The sequence below is a fragment of the Bufo bufo genome, chromosome 10 (genome assembly GCF_905171765.1).
Source record: "Bufo bufo chromosome 10, aBufBuf1.1, whole genome shotgun sequence".
Classification (NCBI taxonomy): domain Eukaryota; kingdom Metazoa; phylum Chordata; class Amphibia; order Anura; family Bufonidae; genus Bufo; species Bufo bufo.
In genome coordinates this window covers 78,761,300-78,783,380 of record NC_053398.1, presented here as the reverse complement: position 1 = coordinate 78,783,380, position 22,081 = coordinate 78,761,300, and the positions used below count along the sequence as shown (strand labels likewise).

Here is a 22,081-nt window from a genome sequence, read left to right as displayed (position 1 = left end):
TGAGCGTTATCCAGGGCATAAATAGTGCTTTTTGCATTGGGCTACTTGAAGTACAGTGCTGTCTATGACATGATCTAGTTGTGCCATTTCTGGTGGCCACTTAACCCCTTAAGGACTCAGCCCTATTTCACCTTAAGGACTTGGCCATTTTTTGCAAATCTGACCAGTGTCACTTTAAGTGCTGATAACTTTTAAACGCTTTGACTTATCCAGACCATTCTGAGATTGTTTTTTCGTCACATATTGTACTTCATGACACTGGTAAAATGAAGCCAAAAATATTAATTTTTATTTATCAAAAAATACAAAATTTTGTAAAAAATTGCAAATTTCCAAGTTTCAATTTCTCTACTTCTATAATAGTAATACCTCCAAAACTAGTTATTACTTTACATTCCCCATATGTCTACTTCATGTTTGGATCATTTTGGGAATGATATTTTATTTTTTGGGGATGTTACAAGGCTTAGAAGTTTAGAAGCAAATCTTGAAATTTTTCAGAAATTTTCAAAAACCCAATTTTTAGGGACCAGTTCAGGTCTGAAGTCACTTTGCGAGGATTACATAATAGAAACCACCCAAAAATGACCCCATTCTAGAAACTACACCCCTCAAGGTATTCAAAACTGATTTTACAAACTTTGTTAACCCTTTAGGTGTTCCACAAGAATTAATGGAAAATAGAGATACAATTTCAAAATTTCACTTTTTTGGCAGATTTTCCATTTTAATCATTTATTTCCGGTTACAAAGCAAGGGTTAACAGCCAAACCAAACTCAATATTTATGGCCCTGATTCTGTAGTTTACAGAAACACCCCATATGTGGTCGTAAACCGCTGTACGGGCACACGGCAGGGCGCAGAAGGAAAGGAATGCCATACGGATTTTGGAAGGCAGGTTTTGCTGGACAGTTTTTTTTACACCATGTCCCATTTGAAGCCCCCCTGATGCACCCCTAGAGTAGAAACTCCAAAAAAGTGACCCCATTTTAGAAACTACGGGATAGGGTGGCAGTATTGTTGGTACTAGTTTAGGGTACATATTATTTTTGGTTGCTCTATATTACACTTTTTGTGAGGCAAGATAACAAGAAATAGCTGTTTTGGCACCGTTTTTATTTTTTGTTATTTACAACATTCATCTGACAGGTTAGATCATGTGATATTTTTATAGACCAGGTTGTCACGGATGCGGTGATACCTAATATGTATCCTTTTTTTTAATGTAAGTTTTACACAATAATATAATTTTTGAAACAAAAAAAAAAATAATGTTTTAGTGTCTCCATATTTTGAGAGCCATAGTTTTTTCAGTTTTTGGGCGATTATCTTGGGTAGGGTCTCATTTTTTGCGGGATGAGATGACTGTTTGGCACTATTTTGGGGTGCATATGACTTTTTGATCGCTTGCTATTACACTTTTTGTGATGTAAGGTGACAAAAAATGGTTTGTTTAGCACAGTTTTTATTTTTTATTATTTACGGTGTTCATCTGAGATGTTAGGTCATGTGATATTTTTATAGAGCCGGTCGATACGAATGCGGCGATACCAAATACTGTATATGCCGGCGTATAAGACGACTTTTTAACACTAAAAATTATTTTCAAAAGTCGGGGGTCGTCTTATACGCCGGGTATACTCAGATCCGATGGTATATTCTAACCCCCAGGCGTTCCCATGGGGACAGGGATGCTTGCCTGGGGGTTAGAATACACAGGGCCCCGCCGCTCAGAGGAGTACATTTATTAACTGTAATCTGTAACTTTAACTTTAAATGAGCGCTCATCTCTTTACTAGGGTACCTTACTCTCAGCTCCGCTAACAGGCAGTGCGGGCGGCGCTCACTCATTGACGTTACGTGAGTGCTCCTCCCACTAGGCGGCGCAGGCGCGTGACGTCAGTAAGTGAGCGCCGCCCGCACTGCCTGTTAGTCCGGAGTGCGGAGTCCTACAAGTCCTACGGGTCCTACAGCCTTTTATGATGGGACTGCTGTAGAATCACAGCTTTCTGGTCCACAGTTAATGCTGCCATAAATAAGGTATGCTCTGTTACTATGACTCTAGCCCCTGAAGACATTTTTCTTTGTCTGCCATTTGTTTTCAGGGAAAAACAATCACCTCCTCACTACAGCCAAACTCCTCATATCTTTTAAATGGAGAGACGCGAACCCTCCTACCTTGGACATGTGGGTAGCCAGAGTGCAGCAAATCTGTAGGGCGGCGCTAACTCACTGACGTTACGTGCCTGCACCTTCCACTAGGCGGCGCAGGCGCGTGACGTCAGTAAGTGAGCGCCGCCCGCACTGCCTGTTAGCGGAGCTGAGAGTAAGGTACCCTAGTAAAGAGATGAGCGCTCATTTAAAGTTACAGATTACAGTTAATAAATGTATACTCCTCTGAGTGTCGGGGAGGGGGATCTGTGGATGGCACTGTTATGGGGAGGGAGATCTGTGGATGGAACTGTCATGGAGGGGGATCTGTGGATGACACTGTTATGGGGAGGGAGATCTGTGGATGGCACTGTTATGGGGAGGGTGATCTGTAGATGGCACTGTCATGGGGGGGATCTGTGGATGACACGGTTATGGGGAGAGGGATCTGTGGATGGCACTGTCATGGGGGGGATATGTGGATGACACTGTTATGGGGAGGGAGATATGTGGATGGCACTGTTATGGGGAGGGGGAATCTGTGGATGACACTGTCATGGGGTGGATCTGTGGATGACACATATAGCATAAGATGCTATATAGTGTCATCCATAGATCCCCCCCATAAGCAGTGTCATCCACTGATCCCCCTCCCCATAGCAGTGTCATCCACTGATCCCCCTCCCCATATCAGTGCCATCCACAGATCCCAGTCAGTTCCCTGGACTGGAGAAGATCGTCTTGAAGACAGGGAGGGCTGGGCATTCAGGGGTAGTCTTATACGGCAAGTATAGCCCAAACCCTATATTTTAAATGGAAAAGTTGGGGGTCGTCTTATACGCCGGCATATACGGTATGTATACTTTTTTTTTTTTTTTTTTTTTATTATGTAAGTTTTACACAATAACAGCTTTTTTCAAACAAAAATGATGTTTTAGTGTCTCCATATTCTGAGCCATAGTTTTATTTAATTTTTTAGGCGATTGTCTCAGGGGCTCATTTTTTGCGGGATAAGGTGACTGTTAGATTGGTACTATTTTGGTGGGCAAACGCCTTTTTGATCGCTTGCTGTTGTACTTTTTGTGATGTAAGGTGACAAAAAAATTGTTTATTTAGCACAGTTTTTATTTTTTACTTTTTACGGTGTTCATCTGAGGGGTTGGGTCATGTGATATGTTTATGGAGCCGGTCGATACTGACACGGCGATACCTAATATGTATACTTTTTTTTTTTTTCCCCTATTTTTAACCAATTTTTTTTAACTTTATTTGGGGAAAATGACGTTTTTGTTTATTTTTACTTGAAACTTTAATTTTTTTTGGGGGAAAACTTTCTTTTTTCAACTTTTTTTTTTTCACTTTATTTTTTGTCCCACTTTGGGACTTGAACTTTGGGGGGTATATTCCTTTACAATGCATTCCAGTACTTCTGTATTGGAATGCATTGGCTGTATAAATAATACTGTGTGTATTACTCATACAGCTTCCGGGGCCTGTGAGATCCAGGGGGCTGGATTTCACAGGCTCTTCACCGCAAGGCAGCGCGATGCCTTCCATGCCATCGGGTCCCCCCTACAGCCGCATGCGGACCCGATGGCACCGCCCGATCGCCGCCGCAAACAGCAGGTAAAGCCGCAATTCAGACCTGCGGTTTGCGGCGATCGCCGATACGGGAGGGTCACATGAAACCCCCCCCCCCCCCCAGCTTTGTGACCGGATGCCCGCTGAATGATTTCAGCGGGCATCCTGTTCCGATTAACCCCCGCCGCGCTGTAATCTCGGTTTAAACCCATGACGTACCGGTACATCATGGGTCCTTAAGGACTCGGGAAACATGCCGTACCGGTACGTCATGCGTCCCTAAGGGGTTAAAGGCTATGTACACCTTTGGAGTCAATTAATAATTGCATTTCACTTATTTTTGGCTAAAATCATATTTTCAATTGGTCTTTATTAAAAATAATGAGCTGTTCAGTCACAAAGGGTTAGGCTACTTTCACACTGGCATTTTGGTTTCCGTTTGTGAGATCCGTTCAGAGCTCACAAGCGGTCCAAAACGGATCAGTTTTGCCCTAATGCATTCTGAATAAAAAAGGATCCGCTCAGAATGCATCAGTTTGCCTCTGTTCCGTCTCCATTCTGCTTTGGAGGCGGGCCCCAAAACGCTGCCTGCAGCGTTTGGTGTCTGTCGGACGAAACTGAGCCAAAACGATCCGTTCTGACACACAATGTAAGTCAATGGGGACGGATCCGTTTTCTATGACACAAAATAGATCCATCCTCCATTGACTTTCAATAGTGTTCAAGATGGATCCGTTATGGTTATAGAAGACCTAATACAAATGGATCCGTTTATGACGGATGCATGCGGTTATATTATGGTAACAGAACAGTTTTTGCAGATCCATGACGGATCCGCAAAAAACACAAGTGTGAAAGTAGCCTTGGGCACGTAGTGTCCCTATTCCTTCTATTGTAAAGTTGGGAGGTATGCTAAAGCACTGATGAAATGACACCTAAGGTGCTGTTGTCACTATGGCATCACAAGTAGGCAGAGATGTCATGTGACTGCTCCCCTGGAGACGCTTTGCTGTGATGCATGCTGGGATTTTTACTTTCACTTGGCAGCTGCTCCACCCACACAGCCTCTCATGAATGGGAGCATGCTATGCCGAATGCAGTAGAAAAATGATATCTATACAGTATATCTGTCATGATACAAATTCCTCTTGGCTTTAGTTATTGTCTGGGGCACTTTATTGTTTTTTTTATACTTATGGGGGCCAACCCCTTTAACTGTTTTTCTAGCTGTGTGACTGGTACTTTCACTTTGTGCCATCATCTAATAAGCCTTATCTCTAAACTACTGAGAGGTCATAAACACTTATTTAAGCCACTTCTTAAAATTGACCTTTTAATGAGAGTTTATAGTGTGAAAGAGCACAGACAGAAAAGACAAAAAATGTAGGCAGTAGAAGGCTGCCGAAACATACCTTTAAGAGTTGAGCCAAAAGGCAGGTTCGGGTTTTAAGTAAATTACATAATGGATTCCGTTCTCATGGAATCCATAACGTAATTCAATGCTGGCATGCCAAACGGAATGCCATCATAATACAAGTGTATGACCAGCAGAACCCTCGGGGCTGGCCATACACTTGTATTATGCGGCATGCTGGCATTGAATTACGTGATGGATTCCGTGAGAACGGAATCCATTACGTAATTCACTTAAACCTCGAACTCCAAAAGGCAGGTTCGCTCAACTCTAATACCTTTTATTGGTAGCTTTATTTGCTGAATCACTGTGCAAATGAGCTTTGCGCCTGGCACAAGTTGCTTTTGCAATTGCTCTAAAGATGGTCCCTCACATTGAAGTACCCTCTGCAGTAAGCTGCCTTACAACCTTTTTTCTCTGCTGTAGGTGAGTGTAGTAAAGTATCTTACTGCAGAGAGCAATTCAGTGTGAAGTACCAACTTGGGAGCTCTTGCAAGAACAGTTTATGCTAGACTATAAGTTTGTTTGCATGCTGATGCTGCTATTTTAAGAGGCTCTGTCACCTGGTGCAGGCATACCCTACTTGGCATATAGCCAAGTAGGGCTGATAACGCTGACATAAAGCATACCTTTCTTCGGTCACAATCCCTCCTGTGATAGAGGTTAGAAGATCTGAGAGGTCATCTGACAGCCTCTCGGTTTTCACTTTGCAGTGTTGCTGTTGGTAAGACCACACCTCTTGTTTCAGGTGTAGCTTGTGGTCATTATTACTGCTCCTCTATTTAGTCTGGACTCGCACTTCTTACCATGCGGTTCATATTCTCTGCCTGGAGTTGGAAGAGCTGGTGTGTTGTCCTCATCTGAGTTCCTGCTCATCCATTTTCTATATAGGATAACTGTACTTCTCTTGGTATTCTGTTGCGCCCATTTGCTTGTCGCTTACTAGACCTCAGGGAGACGCTGGTTCGTTCATCTGGGAAGGAACCAGTAGTCTCAGACCCTGTCACCAATCCTAGGGCTTTTCAGGGTTTCTAGGGCCTAGGTTTCCGGTGTATGAATATTCCCACCTTCAGGGTCTATTCATACTGACAGGAGTCAGGGCTAGGTTTAGGGTTTCTGTAGGTGGTCACCATTTCCCTGTCCCTAGGCTTGAGGCCTAGTTCCTGGTCATTTTCCTTCTGTTATCTTTCTGATCTTCCTCCCCTCCCCTTACACTGTGACATTATTAACCGCCTAAAAACCGCCATTTTGTTTGTGTCAGTGCAGTGATGGATACGATTTCTGCACTGGGCGGACAACTGCAGGGACTGTCTTTGGAGGTAGCTAACCTCCACACGACCGTCTCACAGATCCAGAGACTACAGGCGGCTGGTTCCGGCATCGGGAACCAGGCCTGTCCTGAACCTAAGGTTGCTCTCCTGGACAGATTTTCCGGGGGAAGTGACAACTTTGTTTGGTTCGGGGAGTTGTGCAAATTCTATTTTAGACTACGTCCTAACTCTTCTGGGGACGAGTCAGAGTAGGTATAATCTAGGGCTGCAACGATTAATCGAAGTTATCGATAATATTCGATAACTGGATTCGTTGTCGACGAATCCCGTTAACGAATAATCAGGCTGATTCGTTGCTATGCGTCGGGAGAGGGCGGTCAGGCGCTATACCTGCGGGTCCTTAACCGGCAGTAACTTTTACATGAACTTTAAATCAGCGCATCTTTATTACCTTACAATGAAGCTCTGTTAACAGGCAGAGCGGGCGGCGTCATTATGTCACTCACTCACGTGACGCACCGGCTTCATTCATAAAGTGGGCGGCACAGGCGCGTCACGTAAATGAGTGACGTTACGCCACCGCCCGCTCTGCCTGTTACCGGAGCTTTTTTGTATTTGTAAGGTAATAGACATCATAGATCTGATTTAAAGTTCAAGTAAAAGTTAATGCCAGTTAAGGAATAGTCTACTGCTGTGAGCGGCGGGGCCGGGCCGGGGCTGTTATGGGGAGGGGGATCTGTGCACTGTTATGGGGAGGGGGATCTGTGGATGACACATAGCATAAGATGCTATATAGTGCCATCCACAGATCCCCCTCCCCATAACTGTGCCATCCACAGATCCCCCTCCCCATAATTGTGCCATCCACAGATCCCCCTCGCCATAACTGTGCCATCCATAATTTGTTTTAATATGGCCTTTGAACTTAATTTTTCAAGTAAAATCAAAAAACCCTTTTTTTTTTTTCATTTTGGTGTTTTTTTTTTTCGATTAATCGATGAAATTATCGACAACTAATCGATTATTCAAATAATCGTTAGCTGCAGCCCTAGTATAATCATTTCGTTACTTAAAGTTTTTTCGTTGCCGACCGGATCACAGTCCCTCCGGTCGGTATATGAATTTTTCAGAGCTCTAGGTCTTATCTACGATGACCCAGATCGGATCTCCCCTGCCGAGACTAAGTTGCGTGGCTTATGGCAGGGAGAGCGTTCTGCGGAGACCTATTCTTCTGAATTTAGGAGATGGGCTACGTGATCCAGCTCTCCGTAGTCAATTCTGTCAAGGGTTATCCGAGAGCCTGAAGGATGCGTTGGCGTTTCACGAATATCCTGAGTAATTGGAGGCGGCCATCTCCCTTGCTGTACGTATTGATAGACGCCTGAGGGAGAGATCTAAGGTTCCTCACTCTCGGGACGTACTATCATATAAGGTGGCGGCCTCCTCCGACTCTTTAGGTAGAGAAATACTTGAGTTTATGTCTGGTGACGAACCAATGCAGCTGGGGGGAGCGACCCCTGGACCTGGTGATAAGAACTTTAGGCTTTAGATGAGGCTCTGCTTTTTCTGTGGAAAAAGGAGACATTTTATTAACGTATGTCTTTATGTTCAGCGGCAGGGTGAAAAAGAAAAAAAAATGTGTTTTAGTTCTCATCTCACTCTTGGTGGGGAATCTGAGAATTTACTTTTGTCATTTGCCAGTAGTACCCGATTTCTCTTGTCTGCCGAGGTGGCGCTGGATTCCAAAACGGTGGGAATTGAAGTGTTTATTGACTGTGGGGTGGGGCAGGGGTTAACCTAGTTGATGGTCAGTTTGTCCGTATGCATGAATTGACAAAAAGTGCATTGGACAAAAATATTTTGGTGTTTGCAATTGATTTCGCTCCACTCACACAGAAATGTTTATCACAAATGGTGCAGGACATCCGTTTAAAGGTGGGTGATTTTCATCAAGAATCCATTTCGCATTTCGGAGGGTCTGCCTGCTCCCTTGGTGTTAGGGTTACCTTGGTTAAGCAAACATAATCCTACCATCGATTGGCAAGTGAGTGATTATTGCATCGACAACTGTCTTAGCACATCGCTTTCTGTGGTAGCCGCTAAAGTTCTACCTTCGTTTATTTCTGATTTTTCGGATGTATTCTCTAAAAGTGGAGACCAGGAGTTGCCTCCACATCGGGAGCATGATTGCCCCGTCAACCTTGTTCACGATGCTAGATTGCCTAAGTCTCGGTTGTATAATCTTTCCGAACCCGAAAGAGCCGCCATACGAGAATATATCACCGAGAGTTTGGCCAACGGTCATATTAGACCATCCAAATCCCCAGTGGCTGTAGGGTTCTTCTTTGTTAAGAAAAAGGACCGAACTCTTAGGCCATGTTTAGACTTCCGTGAGCTTAATCGCATTACTGTCCGTGATCCTTATCCCCTTCTTTTGATCCCAGATTTGTTCAATCAGATTGTAGGTGCCAAGATGTTCTCGAAGTTGGATTTGAGGGGAGCATATAATCTGATCAAGGAGGGAGACGAATGGAAGACTGCCTTTAATACCCCTGAAGGTCATTTTGAAAATATGGTCATGCCTTTTGGGTAAACCAATGCTCCTGCGGTTTTTCAACATTTTATCAATGACATTTTTCATCATCTGGTAGGCAGGTTTGTTGTGGTGTATCTGGATGATATCTGATTTATTCTCCTGACATGGAGACACATCAGGATCACGTGAGACAAGTGTTACAGATCCTAAGAGAGAATAAACTGTATGCTAAGATGGAGAAGTTTGTATTTGCAGTTCCGGAAGTGTAATTCCTGGGCTACCTACTCTCATCTTCAGGTTTTCTTATGGATCCTGAAAAGGTCCGTGCTGTGTTGGACTGGGATCGACCCGAAGATCTGAAAGCGTTTATGCGATTTTTGGGGTTCACCAACAACTACCGTAAATTTATTGTGAACTACTCGACGCTTGTTAAACCTTTAACAGACATGTCTAGGAAAGGTTCGGATATCTCAGTCTGGTCTGATGAGGCATTACGAGCCTTTTCAGCTGTGAAGAAATGTTTTGCTCCTATACTGATGCAACCTGTTATGTCACAGCCTTTCATTGTGGAAGTTGACGCATGAGAGGTAGGGGTAGAAGCAGTCTTGTCACAGGGTCCTTCACCTAGTAAATGGCGCCCATGTGCTTTCTTCTCGAAGAAGCTCTCAGCTGCTGAGAAAAATGATGACGTGGCTAATAGAGAGTTGCTGGCCATTAAGTTGGCTTTTGAGGAATGGCCTCATTGGTTGGAAGGAGCGAATCATCCTATTACAGTAATTACCTATCGCAAAAACCTGGCTTATCTGGAGTCGGCTAAACGCCTGAACCCAAGGCAGCCCAGATGGTCGTTATTTTTTACCAGATTTAATTTCATTGTCACCTATCGCCCTTTGATTAAGAACGTCAAGGCGGATGCTTTGTCGTGTAGCTTTCCTGGGGGAAGGTGATTCGGAATATCCTGCTCAGATATTGGCTGAAGGGGTGGTATTATCCGCCCTTTATGCCGACCTTGAGACAGAAGTGTTGGATGCCCAGGGAGATGCACCGGATTCCTGTGCTTCGGGGAAGTTGTTTGTTCTTGCTGAATTGTGGCGCAAGGTGTTCGAGGAACATCACTGGACGGTTCTCACGGGACACCCTGGGAGCAGATCCACTGTCTATTTTAATTTCTCGTAGATTCTGGTAGCCGAGGTTGCGTAAATGTGTTGAGTGTTATTTGTCAGCTTGTAATACTTGTGCACGTGCTAAGGTGACACATACTCGTCCTTCGGGATCTCTACTTCCATTGTCCATCCCGTCCCGACCTTGGACTCATTTGTCCATGGACTTTATCACAGATTTGCCGAATTCCTCAGGAAAAACTGATTCTGGTGGTGGTTGATCGCTTCAGCAAGATGTCGCACTTTATAGCATTATCAGGTCTACCTAATGCTAAAACTCTCGCACAAGTGTTTGTCGATAACATCGTAAAGCTACATGATATTCCCTCTGATGTGATGTCTGATAGGGGGACTCAGTTTGTTTCCAAATTCTGGAAGGCGTTCTGTACTCGCCTTAGGGTACAATTGTCCTTCTCTTCGGCCTTTCACCCTCAGTCGAACGGACAGTCTGAGCGCACTAACCAGAGTCCACTGATAACTCGCAGTTTTTTGGGGCATATGGGTTCCATCTGCAGTTTGGCACATTTTCTGGTGCTGAGACTTCTGGTATACCTGAAGAGGTAAGAGTCCCCTCTTCTTTGTCATCTATTTGGCGGAAAATTCTATAAACGTATGGCTGACAAGAAACGTATGAGTGGTCCGGACCTGAGAGTGGGTAATTCTGTGTGGTTGTCAGGGCTCCAGACTAAAAAAAAATATCAAGGAGCCATTGGCTCCTAACCTGAAAAATTTAGGAGCCAAATTAAAAAAAATTGTCGCCAAATTTAAAATACACTGCTCAAAAAAATAAAGGGAACACTTAAACAACATAATGTAACTCCAAGTCAATCACACTTCTGTGAAATCAAACTGTCCACTTAGGAAGCAACACTGAGTGACACTCAATTTCACATGCTGTTGTGCAAATGGGATAGACAACAGGTGGAAATTATAGGCAATTAGCAAGACACCCCCAATAAAGGAGTGGTTCTGCAGGTGGTAACCACAGACCACTTCTCAGTTCCTATGCTTCCTGGCTGATGTTTTGGTCACTTTTGAATGCTGGCGGTGCTTTCACTCTAGTGGTAGCATGAGACGGAGTCTACAACCCACACAAGTGGCTCAGGTAGTGCAGCTTATCCAGGATGGCACATCAATGCGAGCTGTGGCAAGAAGGTTTGCTGTGTCTGTCAGCGTAGTGTCCAGAGCATGGAGGCGCTACCAGGAGACAGGCCAGTACATCAGGAGACGTGGAGGAGGCCGTAGGAGGGCAACAACCCAGCAGCAGGACCGCTACCTCCGCCTTTGTGCAAGGAGGAACAGGAGGAGCACTGCCAGAGCCCTGCAAAATGACCTCCAGCAGGCCACAAATGTGCATGTGTCTGCTCAAACGGTTAGAAACAGACTCCATGAGGGTGATATGAGGGCCCGACGTCCACAGATGGGGGTTGTGCTTACAGCCCAACACCGTGCAGGACGTTTGGCATTTGCCAGAGAACACCAAGATTGGCAAATTCGCCACTGGCGCCCTGTGCTCTTCACAGATGAAAGCAGGTTCACACTGAGCACATGTGACAGATGTGACAGAGTCTGGAGACGCCGTGGAGAACATTCTGCTGCCTGCAACATCCTCCAGCATGACCGGTTTGGCATTGGGTCAGTAATGGTGTGGGGTGGCATTTCTTTGGAGGGCCGCACAGCCCTCCATGTGCTCGCCAGAGGTAGCCTGACTGCCATTAGGTACCGAGATGAGATCCTCAGACCCCTTGTGAGACCATATGCTGGTGCGGTTGGCCCTGGGTTCCTCCTAATGCAAGACAATGCTAGACCTCATGTGGCTGGAGTGTGTCAGCAGTTCTTGCAAGATGAAGGCATTGATGCTATGGACTGGCCCGCCCGTTCCCCAGACCTGAATCCAATTGAGCACATCTGGGACATCATGTCTTGCTCTATCCACCAACGTCACGTTGCACCACAGACTGTCCAGGAGTTGGCAGATGCTTTAGTCCAGGTCTGGGAGGAGATCCCTCAGGAGACCGTCCGCCACCTCATCAGAAGCATGCACAGGCGTTGTAGGGAGGTCATACAGGCACGTGGAGGCCACACACACTACTGAGCCTCATTTTGACTTGTTTTAAGGACATTACATCAAAGTTGGATCAGCCTGTAGTGTGTTTTTCCACTTTAATTTTGAGTGTGACTCCAAATCCAGACCTCCATGGGTTAAAAAATTTGATTTCCATTTTTTAATTTTTGTGTGATTTTGTTGTCAGCACATTCAACTATGTAAAGAACAAAGTATTTCAGAAGAATATTTAATTAACTCAGATCTAGGATGTGTTATTTTTGTGTTCCCTTTATTTTTTTGAGCAGTGTACATATAATTACAGTATAATAAAAAAAAACAAAAAAAAAACGCATGTCTTACTTAGGGTTATCACGATACCAAAAAAACAATGATTCTACTTTATAATACTGGGGTTGGGAAGGGGGGGTTCGGTGCACTGTGCCACCAATGAATATAGTTTATGCTTAATACAAACGCAGGCTGCGCTGCGGATGCCGGCCATATCCCACACCCGGCACCCAGCCTCTATTAGTGCGCGCTGCTATCCGCCACTATTAACCTGTCAGGTGCCGCTGCCTCCTTGACTTCAAGCATGTGTGGAGAAGTGCGCCGGGCAGGGGATAAAACAACGTTTTCAGTACTTTTGCTGCATCTGCCTTCAGGAAGAAAGGCATCATCAGAAACACGCTGCTGGCGGCTTGGGATGGTTTTGGGAGGTGACAGGTTCCCTTTAAAAATATGCTAATTAGCAAAAGGAGCACTCAGAGGCGGGCTTATGCCTTCCGACCATGGCTTCTGCGACGCCCATTTTTTAATTTTTAATACTGCCGCCCTTATTCAATAATCACACTCCCAATCTCTCTGACCCACCGGTCTAGTGCTGAAATCCTGCGCACTCACATCTATGACGGCGCGTGCACACTAGAGAAATACACTAGCCAAGAGGAACAGGAAAAGTCCAGTTTTCACGCGCCATTATAGAAGCGAGTGCGCAGCTCCATTAGGGTGAATAGGACAAGGGTTCTAGCCCTAAGGAGGCTAATAGTAAATAAAAAGTAAAAAAAAACAAAATACTAAGTTTAAATCGACCCCTTTCCCAATTTTACATATAAAAATAAACATTACATATTGCGAAGTGCGAACTATTAAAATATTTATAAAATATTTCCTATGCAGTGAACACCGTAACAAAAAAAATCTAAAACGTGATTCGCCATTTTTAGTCACCTTGTCCCTCCAAAAAATACTATAGGACTGTTCTATTATGGGCCGGATGTTCCATAAAATGCGTAATGCACGTGGCTTTTTTGGTGTTTTATTTTCTTCGCATGGTATCGAGTATCGCAATACATTTTTAAATTGCAACATGTTGCAGGTAAAGCATGTCAAATGTGTGAAGAAAAAAACTAAAAAAAGTATGTGACAAAGTATATGACAAAAAAAATGCTTGCTATTTTATTTATTTTTTGGGGCAGACCTAGAAGCCATTAAAATTATTTGCAAACCCAGCAATTTGTTTCTGGTTAGCAGTAATTCTACAGACCTCTTGTTGATATTATTTGCTATTTCCATGCAGAATGGAGCATCCCGCAGGCCAAGTGCCCCTGCTGTACCTGCAGGACGCAAGAGAAAATCAAACTGCCTAAGTGCAGATGAGGTAAGGACTTGGGAATCAATTCTATGTAAGCCATTTGTGGCAGAGTGTTTTTTTTTTTTTTCAAGTAAACAGTGCCTCCTGTGACCCGAATGAGTAGGTAACTTGTATCTGCACTATGTCCAGGATTCTCAAGACAGCTCTGATGGAATTCCTTCAGCACCTCGAATGACTGGCAGCTTGGTGTCTGACAGGAGCCATGATGACATAATTACTCGCATGAAGAACATAGAATGCATTGAACTGGGCCGCCACCGGCTTAAGCCTTGGTACTTCTCGCCCTATCCACAAGAGTTGACTGTCTTACCGGTACTTTATTTATGTGAATTCTGCCTCAAGTATCTGAAGAGTCTTAAATGTCTACAAAGACACCTGGTACGTAATCTGATCCAGATAGTTATACCGTTCGTATTTCATGGAGACCAGTAGAATAACATGCTGATATTCTTCCATTGCTCCATTATTCACAGACTAAATGTAATTTGCGACATCCCCCAGGAAATGAAATCTACAGAAAAGGAACTATCTCATTTTTTGAAATAGATGGACGCAAGAATAAGGTACAGTGGCTCTTACTTCTGTGATTGGTGTCTGAAGTTGTGTTTTTTTTTTTTTTTATGCTACAGAGAAAAGCCATACAGTTTCCCATGTCTGTAAGGTTTTGAGCCTTTTCTTACACTCAGAATATTTGTTTACCTCCCTCCAAGGAAATCTAGCAGGATAGCAGTTTAAAAATCATACAGAAAAGGAAGAAATAAACTCACCCTTAAGACAGGGGTCTAGCTTTGCTGCAGCTTCCCCTCATTGGATGCATATTGGTTCTGTCTTGCCATTAGGGGCCTTATATGGTTATTGATGATTGTTACTCTTCCTTCCCTCCCTCCCATAGTTCATTCATCAGTCACTGACGTTTCTCACATCAACATTTTATTTTTATTTTTTTCAGAGCTACTCTCAGAATCTTTGCCTTTTGGCAAAATGCTTTTTGGACCACAAGACTTTATACTATGACACGGATCCTTTCCTTTTTTACATTATGACCGAGTATGACTCTAAAGGCTTTCACATTGTTGGCTACTTTTCAAAGGTGGGTTTCTTTTATTAAAAGCAGCGTCAAAAGAAACTAACAGAGGATTACATTGGTTATATTACTTTGAAAGGGGCAAAAAAGAGAAGCATTGCTCACTCTAACCAATCTTCTGCCATTGTGATGGTTATTGGTCCAAGTTCAACACACAGGAAATGATTACTCAGGTAGTCACTGGCCAAGGCAGGTCATTGATGTGACCAGTGATTGGCTCAGCAGTCATTTTGAGACAGGACCAGTAACTGTGGCAGGGGATCTGTGAGGGTGGCTAATTATTTTTATTTTTTTATCTTGCTAGATATCCTCATTTAAAGGGGTATGGATATTGGGGGCATATTGCTAAGATACCTCTGGGACCCACACCTATGCTTAGAACAGAGCCTCCGAAGGGCGCACTACGAATGCACGGCCGCCCTCCATTAATTTCTGTGGGAACGCCGAAAATAGCTGAGCGCTGGCTCAGCTTTTTCTGTAAGCCCCATAGCAGTGAATGGAGCGGTGGCCGTGCCTGCACGGCTGCCCTCAATTCATTTCTATGGGACTGCTGAAAATGGCTAAGGAGTCCCATTGAAAGGAATGGATACTGTAAAAATGCTAGATCATAGAGATCAAGCAGACTTATGGATGGTACAAGGTGCAATATTACAACCAGGTGTCAAAGTGGATATCAATTTATTCAAAGACGACGCGTTTCGGGGTGCAAGACCCCTTTGTCAAGTCTGAAAAAAGCATAACACAGTATAAAATAGTATAAAAAAATCATAAATATTGGAAAGGAAGATGCAAAGGACATTAAGATCTATTTCAAGATAATATACATGGGGGGGGGAAGCACACCCCCAAAAAACAATGTGATGAACACTAATTACCGGGTGTAAAATAAAAATGATTATAATGATTATTATTTTAAGCTTATATATACCGTTACAGTAAGGTCAGGTTGTCTCTGACTCAATTTGGCCGATGCACAAAGTGTTTCAGGCTATGCCCATTCAATGCATAATAGTGTTGATAGGGGCTATGAGTGGTAAACAAGGATAGGTAAATAAAAACAACTAGGTGGTTAATATCAATAAAACAATATATGCTGTAGACCATTCTAAACGATGAGGGTATATATAGAATGTGGTGCCACAACTCTAAGTGTGCTTGATATAATAAAATACACCCCTTCAACAGTGGCTGTAAAAAGAGAGAGTGCCTTAAGAACAATACCTGGAGAGTCACAGCATAGGCAAGGACGCAGCCACTGCTTGTCAGCACACGGGGCTTCTTGTTTGCTGCATTCGCAGCTCGTGCTTGTGGGTTGGGTGGGAGGGAGCCGCTCTGATTGGAGGAGTGCTGGGCGGGGTTGAAGTAGCGATACTATGAAGGGTTGCTAGGACTGGCGCTAGAAGTGAATGTATCGGGATGTTGATGAGAAAGGGAGGTGGTGTAACTGACAGGGGGGGAAGGATATGGACATATTATACAGATATGGTGAATAATGGCCAAAAATACAGACTATTATTCATCATATCTGTATAATCTGTCCATATCCTTCCCCCCCTGTCAGTTACACCGCCTCCCTTTCTCATCAACATCCCAATACATTCACAACCTGACCTTACTGTAACAGTGTATGTGTATGTGTGTGTGTGTGTGTGTGTATATGTATGTATGTATATATATATATATATATATAATTTTATTTTTTATTTTTACATACACATATAAATATAAGCTTAAAATAATAAAAAAAAAAATATATTTTACATCCGGTAATTTGTGTTCATCACATTGTACTTGTTTTTTTTTCGCCGCCCTCCCTTTCATGCGATCCGCCTACCTCACGTCATCACTGCCTCTCTAACCACCGCTCGCTTCATCCAAATCCCACGCGTGCGCACTAGGTATATCCTGATGCGCCCATGCGGACTACTGGCAGCGGCCTCGTATAGCGAAGTGCGCATGCGCCGGCCGGCGCACTTCGCTCAAACCTCCACTGACTGCCCATCCCAGCCATCCAACCTCCTACAGCCTGGTTCAAAGCTCGCGGGATCTGGATGAAGAGAGCGGTGGTTAGAGAGGCAGTGATGACGTGAGGTAGGCGGATCGCATGAAAGGGAGGGCGGCAATTTCAGCTGAGAAGGCGGCGCTGGGCACCTAAACGACATGGCTGCAGCCGGGCACCTTTCACCATGAGACGTCCCCTTGGACACATTTTTAAGTGATTGACAGGTGATATAAACCGCTTTTTTAGGAATATAGAGCCACAGGGGCATTTGATAAACTCACTTTAGGATTCTGTGTTTTACAAGGGACATCGCCATATGTTTAGCTTATAGGGCTCATTTTTGATGACAGAATCCCTTTAACAAAGAGGTCTTGCACCCCGAAACGTGTCATCTTTGAATAAATTGATATCCACTTTGACACCTGGTTGTGATATTGGGCCTCGTACCGTCCATAAGTCTGCTTAATGTCTATGATCTAGCTTTTTTACAGTATCCTTCCTGTGTTCACCTGAGTGGCGTCCTTGGCTCCCGCCTAAGGTGTTTGGACAAGTCCGGCTGCACCAACCAATAACCATCTTCACCCAAGCCTTCATTGTGGTTGCACCCAATCTGAATAGGTGAGCAAAACTATCTCTTCTGTACGAAGACAATATTTTTTAACTTATTCATCCTATGAGCGCCTATGTCTTCTTTTTGGCCACTAATTGAGCGTGGCCACTGCTCCATTCACTTCTACGGGGCCTGTGGAAATAGCTGAGCCAGCGCCTATAGAAATGAATGAAGGGCAGCCGAACATTCACGGTGCGGGCATTGTTCTAAGTATAGGTGTGGATCCCAGAGGTGGGACCCGCACCTATCAACCATTTGGGGCATATCCTAGCTTTTATTCCCACTTATGGGGGGGGAAGTCAACTGGAAAATTATGGGTCAGTGGCATCTATCATGATCTGAATAAATGCAATGTAGATCTGTTTTGGTTTCTGTAAAAAACAGAAGCCATGATGTCGGGATACGCAGACTCTTAAAAGGGTATGCCATGAGTGATGAAAAATATGAAAATCGGACATCATCTAGTACATGACAATTTTCTAACACAGCTAGAACCAGCCCTGTACCTCACATGGATCCAGATATCTCTCCATTCATCGCTTAAATTGTTCTTTTAAAAATTTTTTTTAAGCTGGCTGCTCAGGGGACTTGCCTTTTCTCAGGCGTTGTCCTGTCTGGTGTAGCTAGTAAGGTAGATGGAGAAATAAGGAAAAGAAGAATAGCAGGTGACGCTATACAGATACATTTTATTGAATAACTCCGTAGCGCAACCCCTTTAATAAAAATGAATGCAATTTTGTTAGAGTAGGATCGTCTCAGTTGGTTCTGCTAATAACGGCATATTGCTTTAGTTCTAACGATCGTCAGGCTCACCCAGACCCAGGGGCGTTGCTAGGTTAAAACATTTGGGGCCTGAGCCCCTGATGTTTTGTCCCAGGCCCCAAATGTCCTGCCTGCCTGCTAGATACAACTGGACAGTAATACAATTGAATCTAATACACTGGAAGAGCTGAAGGACCTGTGGTGACATCACAGGTCATGTGACCAGCAAAACGCGCAGTGGTTGAGAAGTACCTGCGATAATGTCACTATCTTGTGACCAGTGCAGGAGAGGATGGCAGTGAAGAGGAGAAGAAGCTGTGGTGAGATCTGCTATATGAGGAGAGGTAAGTGAAGGGAGAGGCAGAGCAATGCTGGGAGTTGTGGTTATTTAACTGGGACTGTATGTTAGGGCTGAAGGGAGGGATGTTATTTACATGGGACTGTGTGTTGGGGGTGCCTTGGGAGGGGGTCATGTTATTTACATGGGACTGTATGTTGATGGCGGCTGTGTGAGGGAGTGATATTTACATGGGACTGAATGTTGAGGGGGTATTGTTATTTACATGGGACTGTATTATGAAGGTGGCTGGTGGGGGGAATGATATTTACATGGGATTGAATGCTGAGGGGGTGATGTTTACATACGATTGCATGTTGGAGGCGGCTGGGGAGGAGGTGATGTTATTTACATGGGACTGTATATTGGAGGGGGCTGGAGAGATGGTGTTATGTTATTTACATGGGCCTGTATGGTGGACAGAGGGAAATAGTGTTATTTACATGGGACTGTATGTTGGAGGGGCAGAAGGGAGGGGAGTGATGTTATTTACATAGGACTGTATTTTGGAGGGGGCAGGAGAGATGGTGTTATGTTATTTACATTGGCCTGTATGGTGGACAGAGGATTATAATTACTGGGGGCACTTCAGGGTGACCATTATAACAGTAGGGGGCAGTATAAATACTGGGGGCACTGTAGGGATATTATAAATCCAGGGGACATTAGGCGTTCTTATTACTACTGGGGGCTCTGTAGGAGGGACATATAGATCTGCCTTATTTCTACTAAGAGCACTATGGGGGTCCTTATTACTACTTAGGGGTCTGTAGAGAGCTTTATTACCACTTAGGTAAAAAATAGGGGGCCTTATTTCTACTGGGGGCTCTGTGAGGGTATTATTAATACTGGAGGGCTCTTCTACTAATGGGGGCACTCTTGGGGAGCACTATCACTGTTCGGGGCAGTATTACTAATGGGGGCTTTCTAGAAGTGAATAACTATTGGTGGGACTATGAGGAGCATTATTACTATGGGGGCACTCGTATTTCTTCAGGATAGTATTTGGGGGTATTCGGGAGCGGCTGAGAGAAGTTATATGAACCTAATGGAAAAGATGATGACAAAGAAGATCTACATCAGCGGAGACATCACCTGGAGGCCCTGGGTGTGAGAGGTATGTGCTGCTGTATAGCAAGTACAGAAAAATGCGGTGTGTGGGGGGAGGGGGGGAGACTTGGAGAACTGGGCCATATTCATTGGGGCTTGGGCTCCGGATCTTTTAAGACTCTAGCAACACCCCTGCCCAGACCTCTATCTGTAAGACACTGATGTCCTATCCTAGTCATTAGGGATGAGAAATCGACTTCAGATGCTTCATCCGAAGTCAATTCACATAAAACTTCATTTGAATACTGTACGGAGCGAGCGCTCCGTAAAGTATTAGAGTGTATTGGCTCCGATGAGTTATTAACAGGTAATAACTTCATAAATTAACTTTTACTGTAAAAAACCTTTGTACCTCCTTCACTGATTGTCCCCTAGACAAAACCAGTCATTATAAATAATTGAAGGCATTTAAGAGTTTATTTATAATAAATAGCACAAGGTTGGTGGCTCACTTTCTGATCCGCTATTGGGTAGGTGCACTGCCCGACAGCACTCCCTAATGCTGGTAAAGTAAAAAGGTAAGTGATTGGATTGGGCGTCACTCTTTATCAGGCAACACAGACAAGTTGGTTTGTATATCAGAAATTTTGGTTGGTATATCAGAAATTTTGGTTGGTATATCATATATAAAAAGTTTCTGATATACCAACCAACTTGTCTGTGTTGCCTGATAAAGAATGACGCCCAATCCAATCAATTACGTTTATTTATAATAACATGTATTTTCATTTTTTTTGTTTTTTCCCAGAGAGCCCCTTTTTATTTCGTGTAATAATCCAGTTTATTGTGGATCTCATCTTATTAGAGTAATAATAATTACGTTTTTTTTCCATGTCCAGGAGAAGGAGTCAACAGAGGATTATAATGTGGCATGTATCCTGACACTACCACCTTATCAAAGGAGAGGATATGGAAAACTTCTTATTGAGTTCAGTAAGTCAATATTTAAAGGGGTTGTGCCAAGTTAACTGGTTATCTGCTATTCACAGGATAGGGGATAACTAACTGATCAGGGCAGGGGGTCTGATCCCGAGAATGAAAGTCCCGTCGTTCCTCCATCCTGATGGTGCGGCAGGTTGAGCATGCACCCTGTTGCTCCATTCCTTCTTTAGGCCATCTCCAGTAGTCCCACAGAGAATGACTGGAGAGGCAGGGCGTGTAATCGACCTGACGCTCCATCAGGACAGGGGAAATGGACCCTCATTCTCGGGATCAGGGGGGTGCCAGTGGTCATACCCCCACCAATTACTTATCCCCTACCCTGTGGATAGGGAATAACTTGAAAACTTAATCCCTTAATGGTAAATGCACACATTCAGGATTTATGTGTGGACAATCCGCACCGTAGGTCAAAATCTGCACTGAAAAAAATCTGCATTGTGTGCATGAGAATTTCAAATTCTCATAGAATACAATGTACAGTCGTGGCCAAAAGTTTTGAGAATTAGATAAATATTGGAAAAGTTGCTGCTTAAGTTTTTAATAATAGCAATTTGCATATACTCCAGAATGTTATGAAGAGTGATCAGATGAATTGCATAGTCCTTCTTCGCCATGAAAATTAACTTAATCCCAAAAAAAACTTTCCACTGCATTTCATTGCTGTCATTAAAGGACCTGCTGAGATCATTTCAGTAATCGTCTTGTTAACTCAGGTGAGAATGTTGACGAGCACAAGGCTGGAGATCATTATGTCAGGCTGATTGGGTTAAAATGCCAGACTTGACATGTTAAAAGGAGGGTGATGCTTGAAATCATTGTTCTTCCATTGTTAACCATGGTGACCTGCAAAGAAACGCGTGCAGCCATCATTGCGTTGCATAAAAATGGCTTCACAGGCAAGGATATTGTGGCTACTAAGATTGCACCTCAATCAACAATTTATAGGATCATCAAGAACTTCAAGGAAAGAGGTTCAATTCTTGTTAAGAAGGCTTCAGGGCGTCCAAGAAAGTCCAGCAAGCGCCAGGATCGTCTCCTAAAGAGGATTCAGCTGTGGGATCGGAGTGCCACCAGTGCAGAGCTTGCTCAGGAATGGCAGCAGGCAGGTGTGAGCGCATCTGCACGCACAGTGAGGCGAAGACTTTTGGAAGATGGCCTGGTGTCAAGAAGGGCAGCAAAGAAGCCACTTCTCTCCAAAAAAAAACCCCACCAGGGACAGATTGATCTTCTGCAGAAAGTATGGTGAATGGACTGCTGAGGACTGGGGCAAAGTCATATTCTCAGATGAAGCCTCTTTCCGTTTGTTTGGGGCATCTGGAAAAAGGCTTGTCCGGAGAAGAAAAGGTGAGCGCTACCATCAGTCCTGTGTCATGCCAACAGTAAAGCATCCTGAGACCATTCATGTGTGGGGTTGCTTCTCAT

The 22,081-nt window shown here is 44.0% G+C and overlaps 1 protein-coding gene across 3 annotated transcripts in view; it reads left to right on the top strand.

Annotated features, from left to right (window-relative positions):
• Positions 1-22,081, top strand: part of KAT5 (lysine acetyltransferase 5) — a 54,890-nt gene that overhangs the window by 11,192 nt on the left and 21,617 nt on the right. For all 3 annotated transcript variants that reach the window (XM_040410174.1, XM_040410175.1, XM_040410177.1), the window contains exons 8-12: positions 13,738-13,818; positions 13,942-14,190; positions 14,286-14,375; positions 14,762-14,902; positions 20,557-20,650. In XM_040410174.1, the coding sequence (XP_040266108.1) occupies positions 13,738-13,818; positions 13,942-14,190; positions 14,286-14,375; positions 14,762-14,902; positions 20,557-20,650 (655 nt within the window). The remainder of the gene's footprint in view (positions 1-13,737; positions 13,819-13,941; positions 14,191-14,285; positions 14,376-14,761; positions 14,903-20,556; positions 20,651-22,081) is intronic.